This window comes from Homarus americanus, unplaced genomic scaffold (genome assembly GCF_018991925.1).
Source record: "Homarus americanus isolate GMGI-L3 unplaced genomic scaffold, GMGI_Hamer_2.0 scaffold52512, whole genome shotgun sequence".
Taxonomy (NCBI): Eukaryota; Metazoa; Arthropoda; class Malacostraca; order Decapoda; family Nephropidae; genus Homarus; species Homarus americanus.
Genome location: NW_024735442.1, coordinates 15,353,766 through 15,377,844, shown reverse-complemented (window position 1 = coordinate 15,377,844; position 24,079 = coordinate 15,353,766). Strand labels below are relative to the sequence as shown.

Here is a 24,079-nt window from a genome sequence, read left to right as displayed (position 1 = left end):
TGGGCAAGTAATTAGCATTGAAAAAATTTCATTAAAAGGTAGTCATTTGCATTGTGGCCAACCTTAATACAGGTGCAATATTGTTTATTGTCACGAATCTTCCACAATGTTACCCCATCATTGTTGTTTTTGTAATTCAGGACTTCCTAACTTAAGTACAAAGTTTAGCAGTATGTTTGAGGTAGTTCAAATTTCTTGAGGAATTTTATATATAGGATAAACTACAGCTGTTTCATGACTCATCTTGTGTACCACTCATATTTTTTGTGTATACAAGTATAAAAGAAAATATTTCATACATCAAACATTTATTGGGGCAATTTAACAGGGCAATAACAATTTCTACAGCTAAATAACAACAAATAAATAGTAGCAAAATGCAATAAATAAATCCCTGGCAAGGATAACAATATAAATAAACGTGGGAACAACTTGTCAACAAAAATCATTCGCTCATCCAGGTGAAGGAGCTTCAGTGGTGACCATTTGTACAGTTGTGGGAAAAAATCTGGGGTTGCTACAGTCAAATCAGCAGAAGAAGAAAGTGAACACAATAAATCACATAACAACCCCTTACATGAATATGATTTGTGCTACTGTAAGAGGAAGTTAATAAGACAAGTAGTCCAAGATAATTATTTACAAATATGCAAGTTGTCGATTGTTTTCTCAGGACAAAAATTTATATCACACCCTTCTTTGCTTTAACTTTATCCTTATCATTTACTGACAGGAGGAACACCTGTAACTTATGATTTATGCAGTAACTCTACCGATAAATCATATGAGTATGTTTAGCATTATGAACATTCAGTTTGAAGGCCACTGAGGTAAGATGAAGTGACACTGAAGTCACTGATAGCCAGTAACTTGTAAGCGTCAGGTACTTTCCTGTGAGGTTCCACTCAATATTGTTGAGTAAGTTATTCTCAGATCAGCCAAGAAAGTGTCACGCCACTTGATATGTTAGTCGAGTAGTCGAGGGTATTGGTGGGTACACGTCAAGGGACTTCCCTGATTAGAGAAATCTCTCAAGCAAGTATCTTCTTTGAGGTCCTCCTCCTGAGTAGTAGAACCAGGCACATTAGAAGGACCCTTGGTCATAGACCTTCGAGTAAACTGTTTTTTCTACACCCAATAGAGGAATAAGGAGGACATCAGGAAAATTGATGTCTCCTTACTTGCGGGAGCCCAGGGCCACGTCATTGACGATTTCTAGGGCCTTAGGTCCATCACACCTGCAGGGAAATAGGAGACATTACTAACTAGCTATATGTGAACAGTCAGGTTAGGGAACCACTTTACTATGGGCAAATGTAGAGATTAAGATTGGGAAAACTTTGTTGCGTGAACGATGTTTGGAATCCGCACGAGGATAACCTTGTTGTTGGGAAGATACGAGTAAGTAAGTACTGTCCACAGTCAGAGTTTCTCTTTACAAGTTCATGGAGAACAATGGGAGAAGAGATGTTCTGACCAGAAGATACTAAATTATTTCCTGATGATTTATGAAAGTATAGTTGAGATGAAATTTATTGTCCGGCAGTAAAAATGTAAGAGAAACCAAGTGGTAAAATGAGGATTTTTTCTTTGTTGGTCCTTAACAAGTAGGTAACAACATGTCTCGGTTGGGGAAATTATCATTTATTTTATTTTTTGGTAAAACCCCTAAGTGAAAGATAGAATCTTTACAATTATGACCGATCCCCCAAGTGGCTAACAAGTTGATCAGTGCCAAAGAGTATAAAAGTAAAAAAATAAAGTAAAAGTAATATATACTGTATAGATTTTGATCCTTAGTCAGCTGAGTGTGTATTTCACATTCAGCCTTTGAACATATAAATTTATTTCATCCAGAAAGGTATTAGTATTTTATTCAATTAACCAAAATAAGTTGTAACAGCCACTTTGCCAACCAGAATTTATGAAATCCATTCACTCAACCATAAAATATTACAATACTAACTGTGACATAATTATTAGTACAGTAGTTTAATATTTCAAGCAGATTATAATAGAGTACTTAACCAGATTATATACCTTAACCCAAGTAGTAGTACAGTATTTATAATTCCTTCACCTAAACATAATATAGTACTGTACTGTAGTTAACTTAGCCTTAACCAAATCATTATTAGCTAAATTACTCAGACATCATATACAGAATATTTAAAGTTATTCTCCAACCATAGACTATGAGCACTGTAGTTTAATCATTTGACCACTGAGTAATTTATTAATTTAACTATTAATTGAGTACATCATTAATTTTTCCATTAGTACATGTTAACAGTTTACTCAAACCCAAATAATATTTTCATTTTATTTAATCAATATAAACTAGTAGTTCTTTTTTTTTTTACATAATACATTACTATTACCTTATTCACTCAATCATAATATTTGTTTTTTAATCAACCATATTATTTGCTAATTAGCGATATTAGGTTTACTTGGGAATTATGACACTAGAAATTTGCTTTTTTAATTAACTCATACAAAAGTTATTAGCTGACAAAGTCAGCCAGAATACTGGAATGAATATTAATTAATAAAGATACTTTTTAGAACCAACATGAAAACTTCTATCAAAAGTAGATTTTCCTAATGTAGTTTGTATTATTTCAAACGAATCTGACCTTCATATCCGTTGCAAATGACCCGCTATGGAGATATGACCCCTCCCCTCTATTACCAACAATCATGATTGTTCAAAGTGGGTAGGGCTTTAAACTAGAGGGAAATTGTGGGGTAAAATACTAAAAAGAACGCCAAACAAACCTTTAAAAATCTTACCTAACCTATAAAAATCCTAAAACTAAAAAAACTTTGTGCTACTATATTATGCAGCCTACCGAGCTGTTTTCGGAGTGAGAGTTGTGAACTCTGCCAGAGAGTGTTCTGACGGCACCGAGTGTAAGCTCTTTCAAGACCAGATTTGACCAACACTGGAGCAGGTACATTCAGGAGCCAGTGCATGCCCAGTACTTGCCAACAGTGCGTAACAGAGACGTTACCGATTGCCCAAGCGGCTAATAAGCCAATCAGTGGTGAAGAGGATAAAAGTAAAAGTAAAGTAAAAAAAGTAGCTGTGTCTACTGGGATATTTACACTGCAGCATCCATTAACCTAACCTAACGTAAGATGGGTTAGGTTCACTTTTACTTCACTTTTATCCTATTCACCATTGATCGGCTCGTTAATAGAAGCAAGTGTAAATATCCCAGTAGACCAACTCCAGCTCGACAGATAGCATCCAGCTTAATAGACTGCATACTATAGTAGCACCACACCTTATTCGTTTTTTCGGTGTTTAGTATTTGATGGTGTTTTCGGTGTTCATATAAGGAGGAACCCATAAACAAGGAAGTAATTCTTAAACTTTTTGTAAGTTAGGTTAGGTTTTCAAGGGTTTGTTTTAGTATTTTATCCCCCATTTTCCCTAACAATCAATATTGTAGTTAACTAAGGAGGGTCATATACAGGTACTCGAAAAATATAAATTTGTAACGGAAACATAATGGAATAGTTTTCTCCGTATATAAATAGAATTATGAAGTCCCATGTTGGTCCTAAAAACGAATATTAACCTCATTTAGATCTAATTTCTCATTAATTAAAAAATCATTGAAAACTTCGTCCAAGAATCGTATTTTTTCGTTTGTTTTATTAGTGTACTCACTTGGGGAACATGATGTCACACTGCAGAGTCTCCCAGGCGGTGAGGGAACGCCAGATCTCAGACATGGTGTCCATCTCACGGTTTTCACGTTCAGTCAGTACCTTCAGTCCCACGCTGTAGGGAGAAGAACGTATTTAGTGATACTACAGAAGCATTTGGAATTTAAGTTAATAATCCTAACTTTGGGATGGGGTGATTATTGTAGTAGCACACAAGAAAAACAGGGGTTATGGTATGTGCACATCAGGGCCGGGGGTGGGGATATGATACTACTACTAATAATAATAATAACTAACAAAATTTAATAAAAAATAATAATAAGAATACAATATCAAAAAATACAAAATTAAAAAAAAAGATCAATCGTAAGAAACGATGTAAGTACTGAATGTTGTGTTGTCAAAGTAGGAGAAACAATTGAGACCCTGCAACTGTGTGTAAATGAGGCATAAAGTCAGATCAGCAACCTGGGACTTGGTAACAATTTTCGTGAAGCCGTATGATAGCAGGGTCTATACCATTAGACAACACATTATGCTTCCTATATCTTCCCAGGCAGTAGTACCTCCCTGTTTGATAGCTGCCTACTAATGAGCGTACAGTTCAAGTTTCCAATTCAAGTTTAGAAGCTCCAAAAGTTGTTGGTAGCGAAAGTCAGAGCGGGGAAGATGACAGAGGAAGGAGCAGGAGGTTAGGAAGGGAATTGTAGTGGGAGAGATAGTGCCGTGGCTTTACACGACTGCGTTTATTTGGTTAGCGCATAGCGCACGTATTTGGTTTTGTCTGTGTTGGGTGTGTGATCCTCGGGTCACCACTCCTCCGGATTGTGTCAGTTCAAGTTTAGAAGCTCCAACAACTTTTCCGAATCAAATCGTAAAATGCTAGTGACGGGGGAAGGAGGTTCAGGGGAAGAATAAAGGGAGGATTGAAGTGAAATTTAGGAGGAGAGAATAGGTGCAGTGGCTAAACACCGCTCGCGCGAGGGAGTATAAGTTGGAGGCAGCAGCAACTCGCCCGGACGCGGCCAGGAGGCGACAGGACAGAGTCAGGCTAGCGTCAGGTCAAGCGTCAGGTGCGTGTTGGGTTGGGCCATGGATTCTCAGTGCTTGGTCGGCTAGATTGTGTGTGTTGTTTTCTTGTGTGGAGGAAATGTCTTGGTATTCTTCTTAGCTTGATGTAGATTTTCTTCTAACTCTCCTCCTCTTCTTGCTCTCTTGGAGTGTCCATTCGTTCGTGTTTGGGTCTTGTTCGTCTTCCTCGTGTCTTAAGTCCTCATAGGTGTGGAAGAAGTCGGAGACGGTGAGGTTGACCACGTGGGCTTCAGCTCCACGGGCCTCGTGGTGTTCTTGATTCTGTGTGGCGAGTGTCGTTTCTTGAGTTTTCTTTTCTTGTGTTTTCTTTTCTTGATTTTTCTTTTCTGCTGGTTTTTTCTTGTCTTGGGAGCGTACAGCAAGGAGGGCCTCTTTGTAGCTCAGTTTCTTGTCGAGTCGCGCCTTGGCTATCCTGCATTCCTCCTTCCATTTCGGGCAGGTCCGATCGGCGGAGGAGTGTGGGCCGCCACAGGCAGCGCATTTTTTTACTGTGTTGGGGCAGACCGTGTAGCAGTGTCCGGTGTTGCCGCACAGGGAGCAGGTGTCCTCCTGCGCCTCACACTTGTTGACAGTGTGTCCGTAGTGCTGGTATTTGTAACAGCGTTTCGGTCTGCAGTAGGGCTTGACTGGCACAGTTACCCACGCCACTCTAACCCGAAAGGCCCATACAGACCACATTCACCACCTACTCCGGGTCATCACACGATACCCACCACCCAGATAGCTTAGAAAGCATCCTCTCCCAGCAAGTGTGGACCCCAGTTCGGGGGGCGCGCCACTCCGAAGCTGACCACGTCCAAGAGTGGGGGCTGGTGGTAAGCGTCCACTGATCGGGGGTCCGCTCACACTTGCAACCTGCAGTATCCCTCCAATCTGCAGGTGGGACCACCTCCAATCCCAATCCGGTCTGGCTGCTCCTGGAGCTCCAGCCGGAACCACCAAACGGGCCGCCTATAGGCAAAGGCCCGTGTCGGACTACGGTCCGACAATCTCAACAACAACAACAACAGCCAGGGAGACCATTCTACACTCGGCTACTGGACCAGCAACATCTCTCACAGCTCCTCACCACTCAGCTTCCTCAGAAACCTCCTCGCCCTACGGGACCTCTGAGCAAGTTTCTCCTCACCTAGTCACTCCTAAGCACTGCGCTGTACATCAATATATATACAGAAAGCGCATTGTGAGTTTCTATCCTACCTCATTCTTGAATGTGAGATATCTACATGTACGTACGTTTGTGTGCCCATAAAAAGAGAATTGACAACTGGCCACTTACAGTACGCTACAAGCCCACCCAGCTGGGTAGGGGGTAAACGGGAACTAATAGCCTACAGGCCATGACAAATCTTTTTTTTAACATAATTAGGATATATGAGAATATATGAAGGGGAGAATTCTAGCGCTAGAGGACGGAGCTTATTTCTACCGGACAAACCCAATGCTTAATTTTAACAGCGTAACATTAGGATTTCTCCGTGAGTAAAACTTTGGATTTTATCACTAGTGTGAAGATGTCGGTCAAAGGTCTGTAAAACAGCAGGGAAACTGGTAATTCGCCGCTGGCGTGTGTTGCTGTTCCTATTGACAGTTGTACCTCTTTCGTACTATCATTAATGGGTCCATAAATGGCACATTTCAAGTGGCCTGACAAAACGCACAATATCTGACAGAGTATATGGTAGGGCTAGTTTCCGGAAGCACATTCATATGGGAACATGAGCTCGTTAATATATAAACTGCTGTTACTTATGTTAGTAAACGGAAAACCGCGGTCGAGACTGGCAACACATGTTTTACTTAGTGGACAATATCTTAAAAAACTAGTCAGGTAACTAAAGGAGCACTCCAATATACTCAACGGTTCTGAAATTGAACGAAGGAAATACTAAGCAAAAAACTTGAGTACTGTACTGAGTTTACAGACCTAAAGGAAAAAACAAACAAGTCTAATAGATTATAGCTCCAGAAAATGTAATGTACAGTTTAAATTACGAGGGCCGTTTTCTGCCTCCAACTCTGCGAGCTGAGTACAACAACAATGGTTAGTATCTGTGCCAGGAGAAAATCACAAGTAGCGTCGTACCAATATGTCAGGTTTTAGCTAGGTAATCCTATGATATCGTTGTGCATGATTGAATCCAAGAAGAGGTTCAAGACTGATGAAGTAATCTCTGTACACGAAAGAACAGAATCAGTAAAAAGATTCAATCGGTGTTTTACAGACAACTTAATATAGAACAATATTCATTCAAAATAAACAAAAAAAATTAGACGAGGGTGTGATTACTTTCATACCACGAAGGCTGAAGATACTTTAATTTTGTTGCTGAAGGTGGTCTGGGTATACTGAAAAGGTATAATCACATTCATCCAGAAACAACCTAAATAAACGTAAGTTCCGATTAAATATAGTTTACATTTTTAAACACCTCTGAAAATTATAAATATAATGTAATGAACAATATTTATTTACAAAATGTGACAGCACAAATGGAGGCAATCTTCCATTACAATTCTTAAGTTTAGATAATTTTTCTACAGACTGGTCGCGCTACCCTGGGCTCCGCGCTCCAGCTGTTCAAATAAAAATGATAATCAGCTATTTATTGCCTTAACAGTTGTAACGGTTTTACAACTGGCAGGTTGCATCAACTTTTATTGTTATAAAATTGTGCGGTAAAAATTATCGAAAGTTTGCATGCCTATGGTATAGGCACGCAGCCATATATGTTACTATACACGTGAGAAACCTTATACTGTAGGTAGTTTTTAATACCAGTAATACTTATTCTGCAATTATAATTGATAATCTGAAACGCAACAATAAATAATTGTCCTTTCGTCTTGCCTTGAACAACTAAGGTAGAATTAGGGGTTATGGCAACTCCGGGCTCATGTTTTTGGCACTAGTCTTTAGAATAGCGAGATTAGCATCACGTTGTCATAGGCTGCTGGTTCCTTTAATACCCGGTACCTGTCCACATTTCCGGCAGAATAAAATGAGATAACCGTAGCGAACATCTGTGAGTGGTTACATTACCTCTTGGTACTGACTCACGACGCCTCTTTGTTTGCTTCTCTTCCCAACTGTGTATCAATGTAAAGAAATAAAAAAAATAAATAAAAAAATTACGATATTGTGATCGAGTGAACAAATAACATTAATACGTGCCACTGCTCGCACAATGGTCAACGAGTCGGAACACCAGTGAGTCAAAATTATTCCTTAATTAATCCTTAGAGTGACGACTGACGTGGGATTAACAGAGTTTTCCGGTTCCCAAACTAGAGTCCTGTATGTCAAGTTCTGCAGGAGACTCAAGGGTAGGCTAGGAGATCCTGGCTAGGTCAAAGGAGGCCCCAAGGACTAGTACTACAGTTATTGGGGCCCGGCAGCATTAAGAACAGCTAGGCTGCCCAGGACTCTACGGGGCTACCCTCGGGTGGGGCAGGTTAACCTGGGACGGTGGTGGGCTATGTTGGAGAAGAGTTAGTGTTAGTGGAGTCAATTTGGCCTTGGGGGGGATGAAGGACAGTTAGTTGACAGCATAATCGCGTTGAACATTATATCTACCTTTCTGCTCGCCATTTGTGTATATCAATTATTACTACGAGTGGAACAACTTAGGATAAATCAGGATAACCATTTAAAGTTATCCATAAATTACTCACATCACCTACCGTTTTATTACATTAACGTGCTTCAGTACCTAAAATCTTTAAGTATGTTTACTAAGTCAGTTCTTATACTAGACAACAACTGTTGAAAATTAAGGAAGACATTAATTTTATGTGTGATAGACAAAATTACAGTATATGGGATGAAAAATTAAGATGTTTAGGTATGCTGGCTGGTGATTGGGGAGACAGAACATTAGTTCAGTAAATCAATCGATGAAGATCCCAACCCTCTGATTCCTTTTCCATGAGCTGGATACTCTGAGGGTCTTAACGTTAGATTTTCCTTCATGTGATATATGAAAACATGTCTCACTTGCTCACTCATTAGATTACAACACGAATTTAGCGGCCCAAATATGGATTTGGAGTTGTACATAGACAAGAGGAAAAGTCAATCTTTTGATACCGAGCTCAGGAACCCAAGGTAAGGTTCACCACACATATAGGAGGAAGTGGTGGTCTATTCACGCGCCAGTTACTTAAAAGTAATATAAAATCTTTGTAGCATCAGTTAACATCTTTATCGCACATTTTTTTTAGGCAAACGATCATCTGAAGGTCGAAACTATGCAATGGCGATTGTCATTAAATCTGAACTTGGAAAATATCCCCCTCCCTTTCACACATACACACCACGTGTTTTCATGGGAATCGATTAAGTGAACTAAATATATTTATTACCTGGACGTGCAGGTGAACAAAGACGAGCAAGGTGCTGGCCACATTCTGACAAACCCCCTGCGCCCACACATAACAGTCTGTTTGTGTACATGTAAGTATATGTGTGTGTGGGTGAGTGTGCAGTACTCAGCCAGGCGTAACGGGAGGTAGAGTAACTGTATCCACCCCCCCACATCCAACCACCATATTCTCTGAGTGGGTAGTCCTCTTCCCCTCCCTTACACCAAGTTGTTTAATTATCTATATTTAAGGGCTGTTTAATTACCCATATTTAAGGGTGTCATTATAATTGACCGTCTGCATGCTCCAGCAACACTACACATTTTATAGGAGGTCTAAGTTACAAACGTGCTAAACTAAATTCTCTATTGGTCAAAACTTCCGATGTTATTCCCAGTACCTGTAATCCATCAATCAATAGAAGGAAAAAGAAATGAAATATCAAATATTTTTTTGAACTATAAACACTACAGACTGTATGGATATCTTGTCATCGTTAAAACAGAAGCGTTACAAATAAATGTATAATAAATTTTCCGTGATTGGTTTAACTGTCATTTATAAGACCGTCACCAGACCGTAGAGATGGAACCAGTGAAAATGCGACATACAGCATTACCGACTGCAGGGACCACTAGCCATTATTGTATTCCCCGCCTTTGACTTTAGGGTATATACAGTAGCTATTTGGGTTAAGTTAAGTAAGAGGTTCCTAGAATAAAAATATTTGTGTTGAAGTCGGAAATACGTAAATTCTATGGATAAAACCTACATTTGTTATGGTGGGGGATCCTACAACAATTCTTAATATTTATTACGTGTACAGTTGGGGCGGCCATGTTACAGTGAGGCCTGTCGGCCAGCCGGTGGTTTGCCGGCCCGCTCACAGGAGACCAAGACCCAGGTGACGCTACTGGTCTGCTACTTTCAGTCTTCCACACGCTATCATTTATTCCATTTCTGCACCTATAAATACAGGCTTAGATAACGCATCACATAATAACTACAATGCAGGAAAGCCAATAGGAGGCAATGTTCTCAACAATGGAAAATCAGTTGTAATAATGTTATTTATATGATATTTATTGTAAGATACTTTGTTCAATTTTGTAGCCATATATAGTTTGGCACTTGCTGACGTGAATATACGTATCCTGTACTGTAGTAGGCTGTAATCTTCCTCTTGAGTTTGTGTGGCCCGTTCAGCATAACGATCTATTCTATAAATGGAGCTTGTGGCCTATCACATAGCTTTAACCAAGGCTCCAGTCTTATTGCGATAAAGTACTGCAAATTCTGAAATTAGTTCACTTCGATAAATTATCTATTAAAATTAAACCTAGCAAGATAAGCCTCGTATAAATAAAAATATCGACATAAAGAGCTGCGACACCTACCATACTTGACAACATCATTGCTGTCGAAATTGGAGCAAATTCATGAGTATCAGTATTTATCTGTTCTCTTAACCGTTATCACGGTGCTGAAAGCAAGACAACAATCCATGACAAGTTTAGGCAATGTGAGCACGTAGCTGGCTTTAAGATAATCCAATTGGTTTCCTAAGGCAACAAATAGTTAGAGGTGTTGTAGTGCTGGTGGAAAACAGACATCTTGGGCGTGAAAGAAATCATTTGTTTACTTTGGTTGTTTGTCGATGAGCAAGAACACGCGGAAGTGCAATCAGATGTCTCGGGTGTGTGCTCTAAGTTTGTTGCAACGTGCAACGTAACACGACGTATACTTAAGATCTTCACTCGAGTCTTTGATTAAGAGCCCGGTCGTGGCTAATTGTATTTATGCAGATGTTTAGCAGGGGACGTAAGAAGATGTTTAGAAAGGGAAGTAATATGATATTTATCGTCGCAATATCGTGAACCTGACGATATTGCTTAAGGTGAAATATAAATGTGCGTCCCTGGTATGATTAGCAAAACAGTTAACTCTCTCCCCGGAGTTGTTTTCCAGTAGTTACATTGGTCCTGCTGAAAACTGTAACCCAGGAAAAAAAAGGTATTTGGACTAAGGACGGAAGAGGATTGGCATATGGACAGTGCACCAGTAGAGGAAGTGGGTGGTAAACAGGAAGGCGAGCGAGAAGGTAAACAGTGGTGGGGAGCGATGTGACTACATTAAGACTTCGTTCGCCCCGCCATCTGTTACACTCTTCGTTTCTGCCGTGTGAACACTCGTACTTCCTCACAACTTCCGCATGGTTTTTACCGTTTCCCTAGGTTTCCCCAAGGTTAATAGGCTATCAATAAAATTTCCTTAAGATTTACTGAATGATTCGCAGTGTTGTGTAAGGTTCCTGTAGTTTCCAGAATGTTACATTAATATTTAAAAAAATACTCGGTTATTCCCTGCAACTTTACTGACTGTAATCTTGAAGTAACCGTCGTGCAGATTTGTGATGTAATTAGGGACATTTTCGTTTGGTCTACAGTGGGGTTTTTTCACTTTGTAAGTCCCAGTAAATAAATTGATGATGTTAGTCGTGGTAACTTCCTGTGATCGTGACAAAGGCTGTTATTTGTACAATTGACCACCTACTTCTCGCTGTTGACTGAATCAAAGATTTATCGACGTGAAGCTTAATTAATTCACTCCTAATCACGTTTCTGTCTCTTACCATCTGCTGTGGGCCGCCTTGTGAAGTTGTGTGCAGAATAAATAGGATTACTCTTATTGTGGATGGAAGTAGGATAATTTTACATGTGGAAGTTTCCAGTAACAGTTTTGTGGAGGATTTGTGAATCTGATTTTGAGCAAAGCAAGTAGCGGTCTGACAAATGGTTCGAGTGATAGCAATTATAATATCGTCACATTTATAATACTTAACATGGTTTATCAGTAAATCAAATCACACAAAATCTTATAAGTTTTATATTAATCAACTACCAAATTGAATATAGATGTAAATCATGCTACTCCAATCGTTCGAGAAATAAGTCGGAGCTCTACGAACCTCACAACACTTCTTCCATCTCGCAACTCCACGACACTACTTCCATCTCATACGTCGTAACACTTTTACCCTTTCACAACCACACCTCAGTACCACCACACATCTAGCAGGCAGGGTGCAACAGGTGCTCCCAGATAACGGTGTCACAGCTGACTTGCAAACGGACGTGTCATTGGGGCCTGGCTGAAGCGAGACAACAGCGTTACACGTGACAGCGGTCATAACATTCCGTAACGAACCAGTGCTGGGATTTAATACTGGCTAGTCACTCCTTCACACCACCACAGATATAGGTAACCGTGTCCGACAACCGAACCTAGTAGAATAAGTATACCTACGTGTTAAAGAACGCGATGCGTGGAAAGTATTACGTTTGCTGCGAATATCGTGGCCATGAGATGATTATACTGAATTGATGCTTCGTGTTTTTATGGCTCCCTGTGCCTGTCAGGTGACACAGTTTATAGTGGGGATGTGGGACGCGTGAGTTATTCATCTGAGAACTGATGCATAACTGGTATTCGAATTTCGATATGATTATTTCATTATTTTTGGTATATTACTGCTATTGTTATGACTCGCTTTGTTGTTATTCTTATTAATACTATCGATTATTTACTCAATACTGCCTTAGACTGAGCTTGATTTTAGTAAATGTAAACCGTGATCATTGCCCTCGTGTTACTAACTCGATAAGCGTTTGTATTATTACACCTATCTGATCAAAAGAGTTCTCGTGCAACAAAAGGCAAGCATAGAAATCTCCGCCCTTACCATTGATTCATACCATAATGTGAAAGCGCGAGAGGAGTGAAGAAAATTTCTTTGGCGAGTGGTGAAGTGATTCTACTTGAGAAGTCTTGTATACTACTTCAAAGATGTGGTACAGTAGGCTGACACGTTATCACGTCTACTGTGTTGCTTTTGAGCCACACGTTGAAAACGGTGAGATTTAAGTTCTATATTGCGGTGATGCTGCTTGTATAATGTTATGTGCAAGGGTTAACACAAAAAAACACCAATGGTGCTTGCATTATGGAGATGCAAAGTTATTTTAGAAGTCATGTACACTCGCCAACAACAGTCCTGTCGTCTCACCTATATCTTCATGAACCCCGAGATTCAGACCTCACAGGTCTGAATCTCGGGGTTCATGAAGAGGCAGGTAAGGTGACAGGACTGTTGTTGGCATCTTGGCGAGTGTACAGTCTCGCCCAAAAGTTCGTTAACTCTCCCAGCCAGCAATTGCTGCACTGCCTGCTTCATATGTTTGAAACTGTCTCAGTACCAACCGGAACATGAAACCGATACGAATGAATCTAAAGGTTCCAAGTAATAGACTCAAGTTCATACATCTGAAGCAGGCAGTGCAGCCATAGCTGACTGGGAGAGTTAACGAAATTTTGGGTGAGACTATACCCTCAAGGAAAGTCGAGGACAGCAGCCCGGAACCTACACGAGTGACCTCTGGCAACGAGGAAAATCGTAAGTTAAATCCGATATAAATATTATAAGAAGTTTAATAGGTTTAAAAATAAAAGATAAAATAAAATAAAATACTACTTTAAAAATCACACCATATGGTTAAGTACCCCTATTGCAGTTAAAAATGTTCTCGTTGCCAAAGGACGCCCAGTGTTGCTTCCGTGCGGTTGTCCCCAGTGTTGTCTTAGATACAGTATACAGTAATGCAACCCCCCCCCCGCCCCCTCCTAAAAAAGGGAAAGGCAGATCAAAGACTCTTGAAAAATAAATATACATAATGCATGAATAAAGCCAGAACGATTTTTTTAAAGAAATTATTAAACTAAACTGCGTAACAGCACTTTGGTAACAAACAGGTAGTTTAATCTGTGGCTTAGGGTTCCCTATCAATATAAACAAAACGGAGACAGTAAGGTTGAACCCGGCTAGACGTGAGTGAGTGGCCGGCATTAGAGGATGACATTTCTTCCTTATTTTTAATAGTTATCTAATATATGAAACGATTGTAGTTGGTGAAGTACAGAAATATATAAGAACAACAATATTGCACGTGAAAGGACAAACTGATTCCTAATGTCTCTTAACGAAACATCGAAACAAAAAGGGAACGATAACAATATGGCGGTGTGTGAGGAGACAAATTGGTGTTATGCTCTGAGATCCTATGGTGTAAACAACGTGAGGTGCTACCGAGTACAGTTATTCAACATAGGGGCTTGAGCATTGAGACTTGTAAACTACACTGGGGGTAAGTGCATTGATGTTGAAACACAATATGAACGTTTAAAGACCCCCCCCAAGTTATTGAAATAATGGCTTCAACTGGATGTCGGTTCAATAGTACAGCATTTTGATGAATCGTGAAGTTGCTTGGTGTTATTGTACGTTATTTCAGCAAGGATTTAAAGAAAATTGTGTCAACGTATCTTGTACTTATTGAACCAGAAGATGGAACATTGCAATCTACAGTAAATGCCACCAAGAACCTTTAACAGGATATACTGCACAGCTGGACCCACAGAAGTTACTTGGAGTTGATAATGCGAGTGTCAATATAAAATATTGTTAAATCAAAGCTCAGAAATCGGTTGAATACAAGTTCAGCCTGTGCGATTATTGCCGTGAAAAGTGGACTCAGAAGAGTTGGAAAATTTTGCCATTCATATGAACTGCCAAAACAAGTGGTAAAGCAAATAGGTACAATGGGCGCATACAGTTCGACATCAAAAGCTCGTCCAAGCTCCTCTTCAGGACCCAAGTCTATAGAGACTGAAGAGGAAGAAGAGGACGGCGTAATTTTTTCGCTGAAGTAAGTGGTGAATACTTAACATTTGTATGCAGTATTTAATTAACATTTGCACATTGTTTAGGATATGCGCGTAATATTGTGCTTAGCGGATTTCTAGCGGATTCTACAGGTCAATATAGCCGATTTTCACCAACCACATTTGGCAACACTGATATTCTCCAGACAGGACCCAGAGGAACGAGTCATGGCTTCCCTGATGCAAGCACAGATTGTAACTCCGCGTTTGTCGAGTTTCCGAGGGCCGTGAACTTGTGTTGGGGCGATGATAAGTGTGGGTGTTGAGGGTGGGCCAAACACTCCTTGATTGTTGTGAGATCTGCCGCTCACTGCCATAACCTATTAAGTCAAAAGGCGAAGCAAGTTTTTGTTTTCTTTCAACTGTGCCTGAGTCCTAATACGTCGATTGGTGACTGTCTCGTTCAGTCAGTCACTGTCGAGGTAACATTAAATATTCATCTATTCACTGATCATAATTTTCTTGTACTTAAGCTGTTCGGGTGATTCGTTGTTGTTACTGAATGTTGTGACGTGGCTAGTAGTTTCCACTGTTCTGATAGTCTTAGTAAACTGTTTGACTTAGTGTTATAGTGGTGGAGTTCGGGGCCAAGGCTAGCTGGCACCTACACGCCATGACTTATCGTTGCTGGTCGTCGCCTCCAGTAATGGGCCACAGTTTACGTGCTCCCTTAGAGAACCGTCTGTCAATTTGTTGATGATTTGCAGTGTTTTTGTTACACTTTGAAAATAAACGAAAATGCTGACACTTGGCCGAGCCATGTGCGAGACAGTTAGCTGTGTATGGTGATTTAACAGGTTTTTGTAACACTGAATTTTTACAGGATCACTCGCACTTGGCCGTTTACTGTAAACCGAGTAACTGTGTGGTAACCGTATGGGGATGGCGCCGTTCATCACACACAAGGTAATAATGGCTTACTATGTTCAACCACCTCCATACACCCTGTACACCTCCGGCTTCTGTGTTATAGAGGTGTCCCAGAGAGAAGACACATTTGTATGACCAATTTCGCTCACACTGACAAAATAGTTTTCCCCAAAGCAAAAGTCCTCCTCCAGGAAATAATATTGGGTTAGAAGACGGTGACTGAGTTAAAGTAAAGTATTGAAGATTGGGTTAGGTTAAGCGGGATTTTGCCGGACAAAACTAGTAGTCAATATCTTGCCGATACCTCTCGTCTCCAAGCTCGAAGTTAGAGTCTCAGGGATGCGAACCCTTAACAAAATTAATGTTGTGACATTACCAGGTCCAGGGTAATTGTTTTCGCTATATCGCCCACCTCTCGATCCGCTTCGTCAGTGATAATGATAATCACCTCCATGGGTCATCACTACTTAGCAATGTTCCGTGTTGTTGCGCTGACTGCTTTAACTATGTATTGTGCGGGCATCACAGTCAGGGGTTTGGGCGTTAGTCAAGTGTGTTGGCGCTATAGTTGGGTGATGTGTATTGGCGTTACAGTTAGGTGTATTGGTGTTACAGTGAGTTGTATTGGCGTTACAATTAGGTGTATTGGTGTTAGTGAGGTGTATTGGCTATACAGTGAGGTGTATTGGCGTCAGTGTTTTATGTAGGCGTCACAGTGGGTTGTGTTGGGCTTAAGTAACGGGAGACTGAGGGGCGTCACCTCCGTCTAATCTTCCGTAAACATTTAGGCCACCGACAGGCCGCCAACACGTTTACACACACACACACACACGCACACACACACACAAAGAAAAAAAAAGTGGGTGGATTACTTCATAGCTTCATTAGTGATGTCACCATGAAAAGACTGCTGCTTTGACAATCCCCAAGTTTAGTTAAAAATCAAATACCAGATAAACACAAAACATTAAAATACACACACCAACATTCCCACAAGCCAGACTCCCAAGTCAGCTGTAGCCTCCCTCACTACCATCTTCCCACCTCACTCCCTCCTCCCTACACCCACTCACTCTCCCCCACACCCCCTCCTCCCCTTCCCACTCACCTATCTCTCCATCCCACACCTCCTCCTCTCCACCCTACACCTCCTCCTCTCCACCCTACACCTCCTCTCTCCCACCCCACCCCCTCCTCTCCACCCCACACCCCCCCTCCTCTCCACCCCACCTCCTCCTCTCCACCCCACACCTCCCTCCTCCACCCCACACCTCCTCCTCACCACACCTCCTCCTCTCCACCCCACACCACCTCCTCTCCACCCCACACCTCCTCCTCTCCACCCCACTCACCCTCATCCCCTTCCCACACACACCCTCTCTCTCTCACATCAAGCAACCTCAAGCATCCAAGACTTCTCACCGGTACCATACAGTAAATAAAAATAGCTCTACTGACCTCCACCATTACAACTTATTACAGTTAACACAATTATCTCCCACATCCCTCTGATGGGGGCCTGTCACAAACACCGCTATCAGAGCACAGTCTGTGATGCAGTTTCACCCCACCGTCTGGTCTGGTTTGTTAAGTGACATGGACAAGACTTAGTGGTGAAGGTGTAATAATAACGATCCTAGCTGTAAAATATATTATCGAGTGTAATTTCAATTACGTTCACAGTAAATCTATAATATTAATGATAACACAAACAATGGTTTCAAGTCGTGTCAATCATGCCAGTCCATATTTTTTAACTGTATTGAATTCCACATTTTTAACTTATGCGTGATGTCTGTCATTACCAACACTTGCAGTTTGTAAATATCATTAGTAAACCACATTCAGAATCACTCGACTAAAAATTACACAATTTTAAACTTAAGTTATGCCTCTCCTTGGTTTAGGAGAGCACCAACTTGTGAACGGAAACTACTGTATTTACTGTAATTCCACCTAACTTTTTGAACTCTCATACATAGGGTGTTAAGGTTTGCACTACTGAAAAGGTTGATCTTAGGTGTTCGTAATAATCGGAACAGTGACAGAAGGTTCAGAGGAGTATCCAGACTTAATGGTAAACTAAACAAGAAGCTGTAAGATGTGGGTCATAAATCTGGTACAGATAAATGAAGCGGGTCGAACCTATAATGAGTTATTGTCCAACTAATTCAGAGGTGTTTCCTTGTCCAACAAAAAACAGCACCCCATTTTTTAGCACCCTTTACTGCCTTTCCGCCTTAAACTCCGTATACTAGTGTTTTCGTGCCTCATGTACAAGGTTGTCAGTATGGTTACGGTGAGGTCAAAGGAGAAGATGGTCCGGAGTGGTGACGTTATCACCTAGATCTTTATAACTTTACACCTGTCAAATTTTAAGATTGTATATTCTTATGTACCCGTTGGCTGGGGTCATAGGTCTCACCTTTTTATTTTGGCTGCCATGCCATCCATTCCATCCTTCTTAGAGTTGGCGTTGAGGTCCTTGCAGAAGAGAAGCATCATGCAGTCCAGTGCGTAATTCTTCGTCAGGTACACGCGACCGAATTTAAACAGTACCTTGATTGCAAACTCCATAAATTTGACACGTTCATCAGAGCTGAACATCCCCAGTGGATTCCACATGCGACCCTCGACTTGGTCATGGGAGGCAGTGCTGTTGACGCCCTCTACTTCCTCCACGTGTGGGAGGGTCTCGAGAAGATGGTGCGCCATGGCAATCGCCTCCGAGATATCCGGCAGGCTCCTGTCGGTGTCCTGAGAGACCTGGTTGACCGTTGCCGTCATAAAGTTCTTAGTCAAAACCCGATCTTTGTTCTGTCTCAGACGTTCCAGTCGCGTCTCTAACAGGTGGAGGTCTTGTTTGGAGAGGGTGCCAACTTTCTCGATGAGGAATTCCCAGAAATCCAAAAATGTCCAGGTAATGAGGGATAATTCAAAAGGGGTGAGAGATCGAAGTTTTTCAGAGTCAAGGAGCATGAGGCGCTCATTCCTGCTGGGTCTGTCGTCGAACATATCTGGCAACACGTCGGCGCTTGTCGTGTTTGGTTGTTTGAATACTTTGTTGTAATCTTCTAATAGTTCCACCTCCTTTTGCATATATTCTTCTCTAGACTCATTGTACCGATTATCTGTATGGGAGGGAAAGGTTAGTAACGTTGATGCGAGCCTTTGAGAATATTCATATATGTCATATAGAGGCCCCAGTAAAGGCCTATGGTTCGTGGTGGCAGAGTGATCAGGCCGTGGAGCTGTCTGTGCAGGAGGTCGATGATTCGGTTCAACCAAGAGTTTCCTATTCGGAATTTGTACTGGAGGTCGTTCAGCGTCTGGACGTATGGGCAAGGGGTAACCTTGGCCGTTGGGTCGAGGACCTCGAATTCCTGGTGGTGGGCCACTAAAGTGAGGCGGGGGTCTTCTTGGTGGAGATGGTCTCCATCTCGGAGGAGATTCCCCAGGAGCGGGTCCTCTGTCGTCATGTATGGCCGGTGCTTTGCCATCATTGTTATAAACATCCTGAAAGTGTTTGAAGGCGGGGTCAACAGGGCGGCGTCCGTTAGTGTGTATTCTGTCATCGGAGCCGACCACTTTGGGTCTCGTATACGAATGCCTGGTATCTTCCTCCTCCTCCTCCTCCTCCTCCTCCTGTGTCAGCCCCTTCCTCTGGCTGTACTGTGTCTCGCTTGCAGGTGGCAGAGTTGATGTCGGTCGTTCATGATTATTGTAATAAAATAACATATCATCGATGAATCCTGCTGGCCCTGGCCGCCTACGTATCGGACCTCCACCCGCGGACTCGTGGAATCTCTTCAGGTTGTTTGGTATGGTGACGTCTTTTGGTAACGTCATTCCTGGGGGTAAAGTGATACCTTGCGGCATTTTAAAACTTGGCGGCAATGTGAAGCCCCCTGATGTTTGTCCGCCTCTGTTGGGAGTACGCTGCTGGAAGTCTTCATGGCCTGCTATGCCGGGGGACGAGTCCGACTGTTCGAACGTCACGGTTAGTACTTCTGGGAGCGTCGAGGGTTGGTAGAGTTTACGAGTGTCCTGCAATGAAGGAGTAAAGTAATGGTCATAAACTCGCTGTGACTCGTTCTGTAGTTGGTCCTTGTCATAGGCTGGCTTGTCGTGTTGTGGACCATCATAGGGTGGTTGTTCGTCTTGGTCGTAAGGTGCACGGTCGTAAGTCGGCTGGTCATAGTAGTCGTTGAGCTGGTCATCGTAGTCGTTGGGTTGTGGACGGTCATATGTCGGCTGGCTGTAATCGGGCTGATCATCTTGTTTGTAAATCTGTGGACGGTCGTATGTAGGCTGTTCGTTGTTGGCGTAAGGCTGTGGACGGTCGTATGCAGGCTGTTCGTTGTTGGCGTAAGGCTGTGGACGGTCGTATGCAGGCTGTTCGTTGTTGGCGTAAGGCTGTGGACGGTCGTATGCAGGCTGTTCGTCATTGGTGTATGGATGTGGACGGTCGTGGGGAAGTTGGTCGTCATGGCCATTAGATTGTGAACGGTCGTACGCGGGTTGTGCGTCATTAGCGTAAGGCTGTGGGCGGTCGTAGGGAGGCTGGTCATCATGGTCGTAAGGTTGTGAAGAGATGAAGGTGGGTTCCTCGTCATTAGCATAAGGATGTGGACGGTCTGAGTCGGGTGGGTCGTCGTAGTCGTACAGTGGTGGGCGATCATAGGTAGGACGTCGTTGGTAGGGTTGGCGGGAGTAAGGAGATCGTGTGGGGTTTTGCCCTCGACGGATCCCCGGCGGCACACGCTGGGGGCCTCCAGGGAAGCGGGGATTGATGGGTGTCTTGGGTGGTCCTATTGTAGGGAGGGATGGCGGGTAGGGAAATGGTAGTCCCATGTCTAACAAGGCAGGGTCAATGTCTCGGGGTATTTTGTCGGGAAGGCCGCCATGTAAGGGATATTTGGGGAGGTTTTCCCCGGGGTAATCGTCTATGACTCTCCTGTTGTTGTTGGGAACGTAATCTGGTATTCTGTCACTGTACTCACTATAATCATCTGAGGGACTTGGGACTACTACGGGTCTATTCTCTGAGAGCCCTACTTGACTGTCGTAATCATCAGGCTCAGCCATGGGGTGCCAGGGTTCAGAATTTGCATCTGCAGCAGATGTGGTCCCCTCGGAGTATGCGTGTTCCTGCTCCGGCAGGCCACCGAAGAGACCGAAGTTAGGGTCTGGTCCCGGGTAGCGGGACGTTGCTACAAGGTCCTTGACCGGCGTCACACCCTGGAAGTGCCCGACAGCCTCGTTAACTGGGTCCTCGTTAGAAGGGGTTATTGGGACTCTTGCTGCTATCGACATTTCCCTCAGCGTTACACTCGGGGCGTTAAAATCAATTGTTGAGGGCGTTGACGTGGGCTGATCTGTGCCTTTGCCTTTCTCAATTTGCGTCAGCCTCGGCGCCGTTCCATTGAAATCACCACCGAAGGGGTCTACCTTCTCCTCGGCGTAGGCACTGACCAGCATCCAGACGCCAAGGCCGACGATGGCGACGAGTAAGAGGATGACGGCGGAGACGACGGAACAGAGGACCTTGATGCCTCGCACCCGATACACGATACCTCTGTACATAACGTTCACTTTCATGCCACTGCCGACGGAGGGCACGTCGCTCACCTCGCTCTTCTCGCTCATTGTGGATACACTGACACGGAATCTTTATTACAAGATAGCCGGGCTTAATCACTCGCTCTACTGCCCCACGCACCCCAATAGTCGTCACGCACCTAATATTAACATGTTGACTTAAAATAGTTTCCTTGTCTTAAGTCAGCCCTTAAATTTATAGCAGTATATTATGCTTCTCACATTACTCTCGTGATCACTTAAGCTTCCCCAAATCCAGTAACTCGGGTAAAACTTGTTCACGCAGTTCGTCTTTGTCACACAACACAGGCCACGCAGTAGACGATGGTCAACACGTGGCAAGTACCATGGAACACGTAGCCAATGTCTTACCACGTGCTTTCAGTACGTGGCAAATACCGTGGAATTTGTACTTTCAGTAGGTGTTCTTTTCTCTATCCCGTGATTTCAAGACATGTAGTACGTGCTGTGGTGTACCGTACATGTGCTTTCAATACGTATCAGTTCCGCAAAGCAAGTGTTGTGTGCACCAGCTGCTGGTAGTAGTTGAGAGGTCAGTAGTCTGTCCAGTAAATCTTGCTGACAAAAGTTTGGTCTGGTTACTGTCACAGTGACTAGCGTCCTACGTTGCAGATATACCGTTTATATATCCCCAGTATCACTAGAATATGTAATTCGTGTAGTTACCAGTGTGCTTAACTAAAATACTCAAAATACCCTCAAAACAAATGTCAAACATGGAATGATTATGAAATATCACAGTCGAGTGGAAATAATGCCCATACGGATAGCCCACTACAGTTTTTTCACTACATTTAGTAATTTTCGAGACTAATTTAAAAGTTTTTGTGTCATTCCACCAGTCACTAATGTCTTATAGTTCTCGGTTATGACACTGCGAAATAGTCAAGAGCGAAGCGTCAGGAAGACATGGTGGTTGCCGCGCGACTGACTGGCTTGACTCTCCCGTCTTCACTCACCAGTCTGGGAAATCATGGGTTGGCGGCACCCTGGCGGTGGTCCACCGAACTACAATGAGTCAACAAGGAACCGTAAACTGATTTCCTCCAGAATCATAATTTTCAGAGTCAACGTAATGGGTAACAGTTGCGGATAATGGTAGAATAATTGCAAGAATTTCAGGTCAGGTTTGGGCATTGTTGAATTCGGACACCTCAATGTTTTGTTGGATATTTTCCTTTCGTTCTCTAATGATACTAAAGTAAAAAATTTAAAGCAGTAGATAAATATATAACCACTGAATCTAAATAACAGTATCTCATTTTCTATAAGTGTCTCATCTTACCACAGAAGTCACTATCAGTTACTGGTATCCTCTGGTTGTCCATAATCCCCACTGCTGCATTTTCTTACACAAGTCATCATTTTTTTTATTTGGGTGAGACAGGTTTGTGCACAACTGAGAACAGGTTTTAGCTACCACGTGGTTACCTGAACAAATAATAACTAGACTAATAATAAAAAATTAGTTACGGGTCAGGAAAGAAATGATTAGACGGAGATATTTGAGCGGTCATCACGATCTGTCCACAAGTGAACTTCAAAGCTCAAGATCGTAATATCCACGTAACAACCCAGAGTATACCCACCTCCCCCCGTCCTCTACACCACCACCACTAACAAACGCTAATCCAGAACGAATAATTCTGTTCTGAAACTCATTTGTGTGAATGTCCTCCCAGTTGGAGTACCATTTTTAACACGTTCTGTTTTGATTCATTTCCTTCAGATTTTATTTTAAACCATGTGTCAGCCATTGCAAACATTTTCATTATTGTCTTAGTTATTTCAGGTTCAGCATGTAAGCACTAACTAACACACATTCCTTGATCATGTAAATTGTTTCGCCTGAAATAGAGAAACATTGGCATATCAGGAGCGGGTCCAGTGTTTTAAAGGGACGCATAACATTATCCTCTCGTCAATATATACTTTCACCGTTACAAACTGTTTATACTTGTTATATTAACCGTTAAATAGTCTGATAATCCCTTCTCACGGGTCGGGAGAGAGTAGAGGCAGCATGTAGGAGAGACACAGTGGACCTTACACACTTGAAGAAACAAGTAAATATGTGTACCTTCTGATTTACTTTATAAGGCTTTATTCTACTACTACCCGATTTAAACTTATCTGTCATAGCATTCCTTCATAGGTTGTGTTAGGTGTGCCTCTTACTCGCTCTAGTTTGTTTGAAATTAGTTGGTATTTCATATTCTTATATATTCTTCATCACATTTCCCTTCCTAAAATTCGGTCACCATTTCTGAGTGACTTGTCATCATTAGAAAATAAAATAATACTCGCATTCTGCAAAAACCTGCCCACCACGTGAATATGACACACACCATCAGATCATTGTCTTCAGGTCATTATTGTACATCTCAACAACACCAACACTTATTTCTAAGGCTTCAGATTAAGTTTGTTCTAGTGTCTCGTTTAATTTTATAAATCTGTGCAGGAGAAAGTTACAATCCTCCTCATCAAACTCGGTAGGATTCTCAGTAAAGTGATCTGTATTACCTACAACTTCACATCCCAACTGTTGCCGAATGATGGTATTAGGTTTTAGATCACTGTGGTCAAGACGCTCCTGATGGCATCCCCCTCGCACAGTATTCGAGGTCCATAACCGCGGACGCTTTCCCATGGAGTGTTGGAGGCCGTG

At 42.3% G+C, this 24,079-nt stretch overlaps 1 protein-coding gene across 1 annotated transcript; it reads right to left on the bottom strand.

Moving 5' to 3' along the window:
- Nucleotides 1–295: 295 nt before the first annotated feature.
- On the bottom strand, nt 296–22,341 carry LOC121871064. The gene is made up of 3 exons (XM_042373173.1): nt 18,212–22,341; nt 3,683–3,796; nt 296–1,238 (listed from the first exon to the last, which is right to left on the bottom strand). The coding sequence occupies exons 1-3, from the start codon at nt 21,433–21,435 to the stop codon at nt 1,178–1,180; spliced, it is 3,399 nt and encodes a 1,132-aa protein (XP_042229107.1). The 5' UTR covers nt 21,436–22,341; the 3' UTR covers nt 296–1,177.
- Between the last annotated feature and the right edge of the window lie 1,738 nt (nt 22,342–24,079).